Genomic DNA, 11,302 nt, shown 5'->3' with positions numbered 1-11,302 from the left:
CGCTCCTGACGGACAGTGTGCCAGACGAAGCAAGTACCAAAGGAAATCAGTGGTTTTCATCGGGCCATGAGACACCTTTTCTCTCGGGTCAGCCTCAGGACATCGTAGGTGGGCAGCTGCTAGCTAGAACAATAAGGACACACATTTGTTCTTTAAGAGGGAAGGGATTTAATCACTGACTGAAAAGACGTCATGTATCTGGGAGAATGCTTGGTATCACCAGGGGCGTTTCTAGGATTCAAAGAAAGGGGGGGCTTAGCCCCAAGGGGAGTGGCATGTTTGGTTCAATCAGAAAGAGGGTGATTTTGCTCTGTAGTTTTGCTTGCATTCAGTATATGATAACACAAGAGACAGAATTTCAGGGTCATAGTGAAATTTGACAACACAAATATGAACTTTTCTCAAATAAATTATTTAGGGGGGCTTCAGCCACCATGTAAAGTTGCTGTCCTCATCCACTTTAAATGGATATTTGGGGAAATGTGCTCATTTTACATGTGAAAGAGAGATTATAGGTATTGCTATTTGAACATTCAGATGTCTGTATTGGTGGCTTTTATTTACCTTTGACTTTCCATGTCAAGAATAAGGCTTATTAACTTTGAACTGAGTGAACTCATATTCTGTGTCTAAACAGAGAGTATCCACACAAATAGACAGTGTTCACCAGCCAATGTTTGTCTGCAGGACACTGCCAAACCAGTAGTGATAGAGGAAATAGGCTCTCAAATACGCGGTCATGTAGACACTCTAAAAGGAAAGCAAACAGGGATTTTTATTATTATGACAACGTTTAACTTGACATTTTAGAATTTCTGGCCTTGCAAGTCCCAACACCTGCACATCCAAAGTTAGACTTCACACAGGTAGATTGCAATTGCTGTTAGTGCACATATATTTATAATTTGTATATATTTGTATTTGTATTCCTAACATATATTTTCCACCCACCCTGCATGTCACTGTACACATTGTATGTGCATGTAACAAATCAATCCACGAATCAATATGCTGCTTTCCAAACAGTCCAAAAAAAAAAAGAAAAGAAACACAGTACAACACAGTAAAGGTAGAGTTTCTGTGTTGCATTGCACCACATTGCACGTGTTAAGTTACACCTAGTGGGTTATTAAATAACTCATGTTAGTTATACAGTTTCGTTTACATTTAGATATTTCAAAGTTTGGCTTTGGTCATTTTTGACCCAACTCGCTTTGGTTGTATCGTAGCAACAGCCAACGGAGGCGGATGAAGCTGTGTGGATGTGTGGTTTCCATGGATACCTATGAGGGCAAACTGTCGGTAAAAGTTTTGAAATAGAAAAGAAGCTCGAAATACTCGGTAAGTTTGCTCTAATGTAGATGTGTAAACGTAACAAATTATCAGAAACATGTACCGCGTGTGTTATTGACGAGGGGAAGTGGTAACTGGTTGTAGTAACGTTAGCTGGAGGCTGTTTATCAGCTGTGCTAACGGGGCTAAAGCGTAAAACTAACAGCTATAACGTAAACTAACAGTTAGCTATAACGCTAAACGTTGACATTAACGTAAAGAGGGACTTAACGCTATGTGCGCAAATATTCAAACAGTATAACTAGAAAAACGTTAAGTTAATTTAAAGTAAATACGTTACTGTCAACTCCCAACATTAAAATGTTCACCATGAACATAACGTCATCATAGCTAACTTTAGTTTTTATTTATTTATTTCATATTTACGCTTTAAATGCAGAGTGTAGCCCTTCTATATAACGTTACCAGCTCTCTCAAAACACAGGTGTGCTGTGAGAAAACACCTGTCTCACAACAGTTACTTAAAGGTAAAAGCCCGGGTGAAATAGGGTGATAGGGTTATAGTTTTGTTAGAATGTGCTTGACTGACAAGCCCTAAGGATTTAGGATATTATATTTTCGAGTTTCTAAACCTTTTCATGGTTCTTTGACCCATTTTGAAGATCTTAAACCTTAGCAGTGTTTAAGTTGTCACATAAATATTAGTACGACATGCTATTAAAGGCCATTTCTTAATGGTATATAAGCATACATTACACACATGTTAAGCACAGCTTGTTTCATTTTTGACAGAAAATGTAATAGTTCTGCAATAAATCATTCTTTTTTTATTATGAATTAATCTGACAATTATTTTCTCAATTCATCATTTGAGCTACTGAAGATTCCAACTACTTCAGTCCAAACCCCCAAAATTATTCAATTCACTAAGAGAAAAGAAAAATGGCAAATCCTCACGCTTGAGAAGCATTATCAAAGCAGTTGCAGATTCATTTCATGTCGGTCTGTGAAGCAATTCATTTACTAATCGTTTCAGCTTTGAAAATATATCAAACGAATGCCTTTTTTCTTAGTATCTCCACATGGGACCCCGAGCACAAAATTTATCAAAAGTGTAAAGTTAAGAAGCATCAGCCACACACTGTTTAAGATGTTGTTTGTAATATTTACTTTCAGAATATCCCAGCCGGTGCCATGGGGTCATCACTGACGAGGGCGGCCCAGTGGACCAGCTCTGGCAAACTTGAGCTCACGCCAATGAACGAGTCCTTGTTGAAAGAGGTCCTGCGCTTTGTGGAGGAGTTCAGCTCCCGACACCCACAGGAGGCCGAGCACGTGTTCGAGGAGCCTCTCCGGTGGAGTACCGCTTTAGTGGCATCTGATTTCAAAACCAACTATGACATCAGGTTGGTCTAATCATGAGGCCGGCAGCTGGTTGGCCGGTGCTTTCAGTATGACGTGCCTGTGCAGGATATGCTGTCACCATGGTGTCCAAATGTATTTTACCTTGGCTTTAGTCAAAGCAGTAGGCTATAATTAATCAGTTAGCTTCAGTTAGACTGAGTACATTCCTTTTTATTCCATCAGAAGTTCTGGTCGACTTTCAGTGTGTGCGTTGCATCCCGTAGCTTGGAAGCGGAGAAGTACAAAAACTTAATCTAGTATGAAAAAGTAATAATATGGATAAAAGTTTTTTTTGTTTTTCTCCTCAGTGACTCGGATGTACAGTCCCACGAGAAAGACAGCGAAGGGCGTCCATTGTTGCAGCTCTCCCCTGCTACTGTTTATGTGCGCAGCTTCAGCCAGCTCTCTAGACTAGTTCATCTGGCAGATGATAAGAAGCTGGAGGAGGTTCAAGCATGTCTCGAAGGTAAGCAAGATGAACACAGGAGGTGATTTGAATCCAATTTGCATCCTAAGTAGTCCAGCCACCAACATACCTCCATAACCCACAGACTTCATTTATTTGTCTACAACCACGCAATTATGCTGCCATTGGTGACTCTTTACATATATGCATTTAGTTTAGGTCTGCTGCCAAAAAAAAGATAAGTTAATGACGGGAATACATGATTAATGTAGTAAAAAACATTAAAAAAAGAGGAAAAACACAGTTCATATGAGGCCTACTGAATTGTAGCTCTCATTCTTGGGTGATCGGCCTCTGAATCTGAAGATTCGCTATGGCTAACCTCTTTCATTACTCAGAAAATAGAGACCCCGTGGTTAAGATTCTTGGCCCCAGCTTTGCCAGCGTCCTGGAGAAACATGATGCCCACACAGATGTGCTAAGTCTGGAAGACAAAGAGGGGGATCAAGGCAAGGTCAAGCTGTTCCTCCTGCTCCAAAATATGGACAACCAGCTCCTCAGCAAGTGCCTCAAAGAGATAGACGGGTAGGTGCTTCTTCCTTCTCCATCATCTATCCATCCTCCACGGCTGTCCCCACTTCCACTCAAGACCTAACCAGTTTCCCTGCAACATGTGGTTGTTTTTGATTGGAAGAAGCAGCGGGTTTAGACAAAAAGGGAAACCGTGAATGAATGAGACGAATTGGACGTTTGTTTTGTTTTGTTTTTCTGCACTTTCATCACAGACGAGTCGGGCTGGACCCCGGCGCGGTGAAGAGTGAAGTGGAGCTGTTGAAGCGGCTCTGCAGCGGGGGGGAAAAGAGGGTGTTGAAGTCGGTTCGATACACATCAGGTTTGAATTATCTCCCCACATTTCACTGCGCTGCAACGAAAGCCGTTGCTATTAACGCTAATGCTGGATATTCCAAAGCGTAAAAAAAAAAAAAGGTCTGTGTTCTGACGCCGCAGAAGTCATTATGTCTTGTCAGATTCCAGTTTACCAAGTCGTTAGTCAGTGCTCGTATTCATCGAGGCCTCACAAAGCATGTGCACACCAAGTGGTGGAAGCAAGTCCTCATGTTGAATTCTATGAAGTCGATGAAAATACTCTCCCAACCAGCCGTAAAATATGATAGTTTCACTACTAAGTGAAACTACCTCTCAGACCTGTGCTCATCGGTGTGCCACGTCATCCTCTTTAGCGGTCCAGGCACTTGTGATAATTTCTCTGTTTTGCTCCACTGTTTTTCTCTGTTTCCTTCTTCCTTTGGAGACAGACGTGTTGTTGCTGTCAGGCTACATTACATTTACGTCAAGGTTTCTGCGAGATTATTCCAAACTGCCATCTTTTTTTCCCCTTGCTTTTCTTTTAGATTATGTGTTTTCAAACGGCTGCCGCGCCCCTCCGTGGAGACAGGCCCTTAATGAGATTTGTTACCTTGTGATCGAGCCCTGCGACACTGAGACCCTCTACATCACCTGCAGCACAGCTGGAGTCTTTCTCAACGGGGTAAGATGAGGAAGATGAAGCACTGTGGACTGTGGATCAGCTGCAACAGTCAACCCGATATTGCGTCCTATTTCTGTGTGAGGAGATGTTCATGGAGGTTACATGCTGGAAAGTAATTTCTGATCCATCACTGTACAGTCAGTCAGTCATAGTTTGGCTGTTTTAAAGTGGGGTTATACGAGGTACTTATCCATAGTCAGTGTTATAACCTGCAGTAGATTAAACTATATTAGTTTATATTACATGTTTCCAAAACTAGCAAAATAAAAAAAACAAGAAATAAAATACATTTAGGAGCAAGAGTTTTATTGTCCACATCCTTAAAAACTGACTTGAGTTCACGAAGAGTAATCACTTATGACATTTGTAAGTCCGCCTTTACATTGTTCCAGCTGGATGCGGTGTTTAAACAAAGTGCAGTGGGTCTGCAAGACAACCACACCCAGTAATATCATGTAGAGCGTCCAACATCTTCAACCACTGGGCCTGTGCAGTCATTAAGAGCAGATCACCAATAACGTTACAAAAGTTGAAGAAAAGTTTGCCGATACAAAATAAGCCATCACTAGACAACAACAAAGTCTAAGTTACTTATGTTTTCTGATGCTGTTAAAAGTCTCTTAATATAATCTCTGTGTAAGGCTTGTGTTTCTACTCATGATCAGGGGACAAACTCAAACTATTATGTTCATAAATATACCTTCAATTTGCAGGGTAAAAAGAAAATCTCCTATCTGGCATTTAGGTGTCGCCCCCCCCCCCCCCAAAAAAAAGTGTGCTATTGCATACGGAGCTTCCAAATACTTGCCAAACTCCAGGAATCTCTCTGAATGTGTTTGCAATCATCTCTAAGAGAGGATTTTGCGTGCTGCAGCACCTTTCACTCTCTTCCCTGACATTGCTGACAAGCCATAGGCCTCCTGCCTCTTGTTTCTCCACCTGGAAATGGTTCGGCCGAGGTGAAAAAAACTACAACCTCAAACCCGAAACGGGTGACATTGATGCAAATGAAACCTCAAAGAGCAGCAGTGTCTTAAACCTAATTCGGCGGTTTACATGGTTTTTACACTTCCTCGCTAAAGGCTGCCTGGAGATACTCCGAGCTTTCTAACCCTCAGCTATTCCAGCCGACATGTGGGTCATATTATAATTGTGGTTTTTAGAATTAATGAAGCTGTTTTTCACTGTGTTTTCACAGGGCATAAAACAGGGGGGGGAGGAGAGCGGCTACGAGCGAGCGAGTGATACGTACGAGGACCTGGGAACTCTTCTGAAGAGCACATCTCCACATTTTGCCGGGAACACAAACGAGCAGGTACAGTGGAACACGAGGGCAGATGCAATTAACATCAACGCATTAAGGCCTCTTTTTTTTTTCGTAGCCTTGAGTTTTAGCTCCCATAGCCGGGAACGCGTGGGTGTTGAAATGCCTCTTTGTCCCACGAACGAGGTCCTTCTCTCCGAAACCTGTGATTTGATCGCTGACGGCGTGTGACTCACATGTGTAAACAGAGTGAGGATTGTGTAATCAGTGTCTGTGCTGCTCCACGCTAGTGAGCTAGTGTCTGGTTGTCACTGTGCTGAAAAATTTCTGAAGCCGACCTCCTCCTTGTTCCAACATCAAAACAGCACGCCGTCCCCCCCCACCCCCCGGCACACACACGCATGCACAGACAGACGGACACCCGCGCTCATTTCCAGACACTGCAAAACGCGTGATTTATTCAGTAGTGCTATTTCCTGCTTTAGTAATTTGACGACATAACAAATCGCCTCAATAATAGATTCCAGCTGTGCTCCAAAAATCTGTTAATCATTTAAAAATCTGATCTCTTTTTTTTTTTTCTTTGCTCACGCTGATGTTTGTTGGAAAATGTAGCATCATCGAAACACCTACGGACCACCTTCCGCTCGCTGCCCGCTTTGTATCGATCTCGTGTCTTTAAAGAATCGTAGTAGGCCTATAGATTTTTGTTTTCCATTTGCTATCATGTCATTCTCAATGAAATATACAGTAGAACTGTCTGATTCATAGAATTTACTGATGTCAACTGGATTGACACGGAGATGCATTTTTCTCAATGCTTTTTCAAAACCAGAAGATTTCACAGAACTACTCTGTAAGTAGAAATGCCTTCAGTACAGAAGACAACAGAAATGCTTTTTACAAAACAAAACTGCTTATTGAATTGTCCCAAGGATTCATTTATTCAATCACTGCTGTACATTGATGTAAGTTGTCTTTAACAGACATTCATTTGCAAACATTATGGATGGAAATGTCAGTCAGGTGGTCCACCACTTTGGTCCAGACTTCAATGTCTCTATGTAACTATTGGATGGATTGCCATTTGTTTTTAACACACATTCATGGTCCCCAGAGGATTAAATCCTATTGACTTTGGTGATTTCCTGGCTTTTCCTCTAACGCCACCTGCAAGTTTTCACATCTGTGAAAGCAGTTTAAAAAACAACCTTTTGACAGATTGTTTGAAAATGTTTTCTTCCAGGTGAGTTTTTTTTATTTCTCCATGCACGCTAAACACAAGGTATTAAGAAACATTACAAGACAATATTGTGTGTTACCAGGTTATGTAAATTAAAACTGAACGCAAACATGATTTATTTTTAAAACTATTTAGAACACGAGGTTGTGATGCACTTCAGCCTCTTGTGGCCAGAAATGAGTATTGCAACAACAAACACTATACACATTTTATTCACCTGCTTCACAGATGATTTCTTTTGTTGAGGAACTTATTTTGAAACATATCTTGGCGAAAGCATTTTTGCACCTGTTCTGAAGTCATAAACACAGGAGAGAAAACAATTTCGATCAGACTCGTTTGTCTGACTTGCCTCTCAAGACTTCGTAGATTTATGACCAAATGCTAAACATCAGAATTTAGCTTAAAGCACTGCTAACGTGGCTGTAGACTCTTAGTGTCCGAAATCACTTCCTATTCACTGCATGGTGCACTTCCATCCACCATGTAAGCACCATATGGACAGAAAATAAAGTAGTGTGCATGGCATGTATGTGGCAGGTTGATCACACAAAAACAAAATGAGGAAAGCTGTGCATTATGCAGCTTTAATTTAGTCTGAAACGCAGCACAAAGCTGTTGCTTTAGTGTTATATTGAGCATTGGCTCAGATGTAGTATTAAAGTGCTTTAAGTGGTCGCAAGACTTGAAAAGCTTTATACAAGTCCATTTACCATGTACTACTACTTTCAGCTGACAATTCCACATTGCTACGCTCTTTATTTTATGGATGAGAAAATGACCCTTAACCTATTGAGTGTCTAGCTTATGGGAATAGTGACTGAGTGAACAAGGAGTGATTGTGAAGCTTCACGAAGATTATACTGTGCAGCATACACAGTGGAATAGCGCCTCCATTGTATCTGTGAAGTTGTCATTGGTCCGTGGTACAGTAAGCTGGGATGGGGCTAGTGAAGCCTTTAATAAACCAATGAGTAGTGCCAGGCTGAAGCGTGTAAAAAAACACACTGAGGCTTTTATGTTTTACGAGCCCTACTGTGTGAAGAGTGATGCCTCGAGTCTGAACCATCAAAAAAAAATGACGGACAGCCGCAGTAAAAATCGCTGCGAACCAGTTTGTGGGGGCACAAATCATTGTCGAGATCTTTTTCTTCTGGATTCTTCAAACTCCTTTGATATGTGGCTCGCTGTGTCCCGTAAACGTTGTTTCACTCTCCCTGCCTCCACTCGAGCTAATCACCCTCACATGATGGGGGTCAACGGGGGGGAAAACGCAGCGCTTTGAAACTCGTTTGATTGATTGCTGACGACAGCAATCAGACGGCGCAAACGTGCATCCCGCGTCCGAGATATTAAGTAATTGCGGTCGCTCTCGTGGACATGATCCATTCCAGTTTTAATTCCAGGGAGAGCGACAGCGGGCGGTGTCCGTCAGAAACACAACCTCGCATGACTCCGGCTCAGTTCCCTGATTGCAAAGCGTGGAAGGCGATAGCCAAAGATAACAACACCTAATCTCCAAACGTATCTGCTCGACTCCAAAGTGAGGAAGCAGGTCTTTTTTTTTTTTTTGAACAGTTCTATTAGATTAGACAGCCTCAATCAAACGAGCCAAAAGGAGCCGAGGCCTGCAACACGGGGAGGAAGCAGACTCGCCCTCTCTGTTCGGTGTTGTGGATTTGTTTTGACATGGCGGCGTGATTGGGAATTGGACATGCGGCGTATTTGCATGCACAAGACGCTCACTGAAGAGCGAAAAAAAGAGATTTGTTTTTGTTATTCACATCCTGAAATTAATATAGACCGCCTCACTGTCAGTCAGCAGAGGCCGCTTGAATCTCGCCACTGACAGATGTTTTGTGGCCGGTGGCTTCACATTTGCTGCCCGGCTGATTTTCCATCAGTGCGAATCAAGTAATTAGATCTAGTCGAGCCACAAGCACATGTAAATAGTTGGAGTTTATGTTTTAGGAGTCAAATGAAGAAATAAGAAAAGTGCCAGGGATTGAATATCACCTGCTATTAAAATGTTTTTTTGAGTTTACAAATGTAGGCGTCCAAGCATTTCTGTCCAGGCCTGGAGTGTTTTCAGAAGCAGAGAGGCGCCTGTATTAGGACTTTTTACCGTGGCATGTCAAGGAATGTTCCCCTCTGTGTGAGCGCATGGAGTCCCATACAGTAGAATTAAAGAAGGTCGCTTTGGCTAATAAAGTCAGACTGTGGCTCTGCGGTGAGTTGACTTGTATGTTTCCAATGGCAGGTCACTTTGTGTTTTATGAAAAACAAGTCTTCGGGCATGCTTGGCGATACGAGCCATATAAATACTTAACTCCTAATTCTTTTTCCCTGCCCTTTAAAAACGGTTGAGCCCCCTAATAACAAATCACAAGCTATTTCTGCTGAGCAGGTGTCTGTGATTAAAAATTCTCCCGCCTGCAAACCATTCATATGTGTCTTGTTGGCATTCGTATGTAGGTTGTAAAGTTTGGTACAAAGACCTTCAAGACGTCAGAATAAAATCAAATCAGAAGTGAATAACCGTGACACAAAGGCACTGCTTTGTCTGTGCCAAGCTGCCAGGTTTTAGGTGGAAAATACATTCAGAATGAGTATTTACTTTTAATAAGCATCATTCAGAGAAATGCACAACCGGGGCACAAACGTTTATTTTTACAAACAATCATGTATTGTACATCTCACAGCTAGACTTTCGGTGCAAATTGAAAGAGGTCCCCCCCCTCTCATTCTCCGGTCGTTGTCTTTTTCCACTTACCAACAGGATTTTGCAGTTCAAGAACTTCCATCAACGCAAAAGATCCAGCATGTGGAACCGGTTGATGCGGAGGAACAGGGCCAACCCCAGAGGTCTTACGAGCAACAGGAAAAGAATGTGCACGAGAAGGCGAGGCAACAGCATGCGCCGAACAAGGCGGGCGGCGGGAAGAAATATGAACTATGTCCGTGGTGGAAGAATCTGAGTCTCGTGTCTCTGTGCGGGTATGTGATGATTCCTCCCGTTAAGATGTGCCCTGAAATATCTTCAGGCTACCGCGTACCGGGGGGGGGGCCCTCTTGTTGAGGAGATGAGCCTCAAACGACGGCGATGCCAAAGCCTCCGTCACATGTGCTCGCCGTGTCTGCCAGCAGTCGCACATTACACTGAGACCGTTATATGGTTTTTCATATTTTAAGGGCAAGTGAAAGTGTTCCTGATTACACAATGATTACGTTAATGGATACGTTCACAGGGTGGAAACCCTTTCTGCCCTATTACAGACAGAAATGTTGGGAAAAAGTCTTAGAAACAATCCCCAAAAAGATCTGTCACATATGGTCTTTGATTGATAAATAGATCTAGCGAGGGCTGAGCTGTTGCAGCTGCACCTTGTGATAACTATACCCATTTGAGGAGAAACTGGCTCACGATAAAAGTATCTCAATTGCTTTAAAAAAAAAAAAAAAATGCCGCTGAACCCTTGTCACGAATTGTTAAATAATGATTATGTTAGAAAAATAACCATTTTCAACATAGAAGCAGGCGTAATGACTCGTTATTTCACATCAATATAGTGAAGCAGAGGAAAAGAAAGCGAGTAAGAGCTCCGGAGAGGAGAAGTCTGGTGAAATACAGAAGAGAAAGCTGGGAGCGACAGCCAAGGGCAAGATGAAAGCAGACTTCTCTGTGTCCTCCTTACCTGGACGCCAGTCCTCCCACAAAATGTAAGTGTCCCAAAGCAGTCTATCACAATCTGTAAGGAATACTTTCCTCTTGTTGAGGAGATGAGCCTCAAACGACGGCGATGCCAAAGCCTCCGTCACATGTGCTTGTTAAATAATGATTATGTTAGAAAAATAACCATTTTCAACATAGAAGCAGGCGTAATGACTCGTTATTTCACATCATTATAGTGAAGCAGAGGAAAAGAAAGCGAGTAAGAGCTCCGGAGAGGAGAAGTCTGGTGAAATACAGAAGAGAAAGCTGGGAGCGAGAGCCAAGGGCAAGATGAAAGCAGACTTCTCTGTGTCCTCCTTACCTGGACGCCAGTCCTCCCACAAAATGTAAGTGTCCCAAAGCAGTCTATCACAATCTGTAAGGAATACTTTCCTCTTGTTGAGGAGATGAGCCTCAAACGACGGCGATGC

The 11,302-nt window shown here is 42.4% G+C and overlaps 1 protein-coding gene across 3 annotated transcripts in view; it reads left to right on the top strand.

The window, feature by feature from the left end:
* The first annotated feature begins 2,487 nt into the window (after positions 1 to 2,487).
* The window catches only part of LOC142937695 (outer dynein arm-docking complex subunit 2-like), a 40,474-nt gene continuing 31,659 nt past the window's right edge, over positions 2,488 to 11,302 (top strand). Inside the window, exons 1-9 of one of the 3 annotated variants that reach the window (XM_076080745.1) lie at positions 2,488 to 2,699; positions 3,006 to 3,163; positions 3,502 to 3,688; positions 3,889 to 3,995; positions 4,516 to 4,652; positions 5,851 to 5,967; positions 9,939 to 10,156; positions 10,730 to 10,879; positions 11,069 to 11,218. In XM_076080745.1, coding sequence (XP_075936860.1) covers positions 2,488 to 2,699; positions 3,006 to 3,163; positions 3,502 to 3,688; positions 3,889 to 3,995; positions 4,516 to 4,652; positions 5,851 to 5,967; positions 9,939 to 10,156; positions 10,730 to 10,879; positions 11,069 to 11,218 — 1,436 coding nt within the window. Of the gene's footprint in view, positions 2,700 to 3,005; positions 3,164 to 3,501; positions 3,689 to 3,888; positions 3,996 to 4,515; positions 4,653 to 5,850; positions 5,968 to 9,938; positions 10,186 to 10,292; positions 10,327 to 10,729; positions 10,880 to 11,068; positions 11,219 to 11,302 lie in introns of all 3 variants that reach the window. The other 2 variants (XM_076080746.1, XM_076080747.1) reach the window with 2 other exon arrangements.

This window comes from Anarhichas minor, unplaced genomic scaffold (genome assembly GCF_050575085.1).
Source record: "Anarhichas minor isolate MPS153535 unplaced genomic scaffold, ASM5057508v1 ptg000074l, whole genome shotgun sequence".
NCBI lineage: Eukaryota > Metazoa > Chordata > Actinopteri > Perciformes > Anarhichadidae > Anarhichas > Anarhichas minor.
This window is presented reverse-complemented; position numbering and strand designations above follow the sequence as displayed.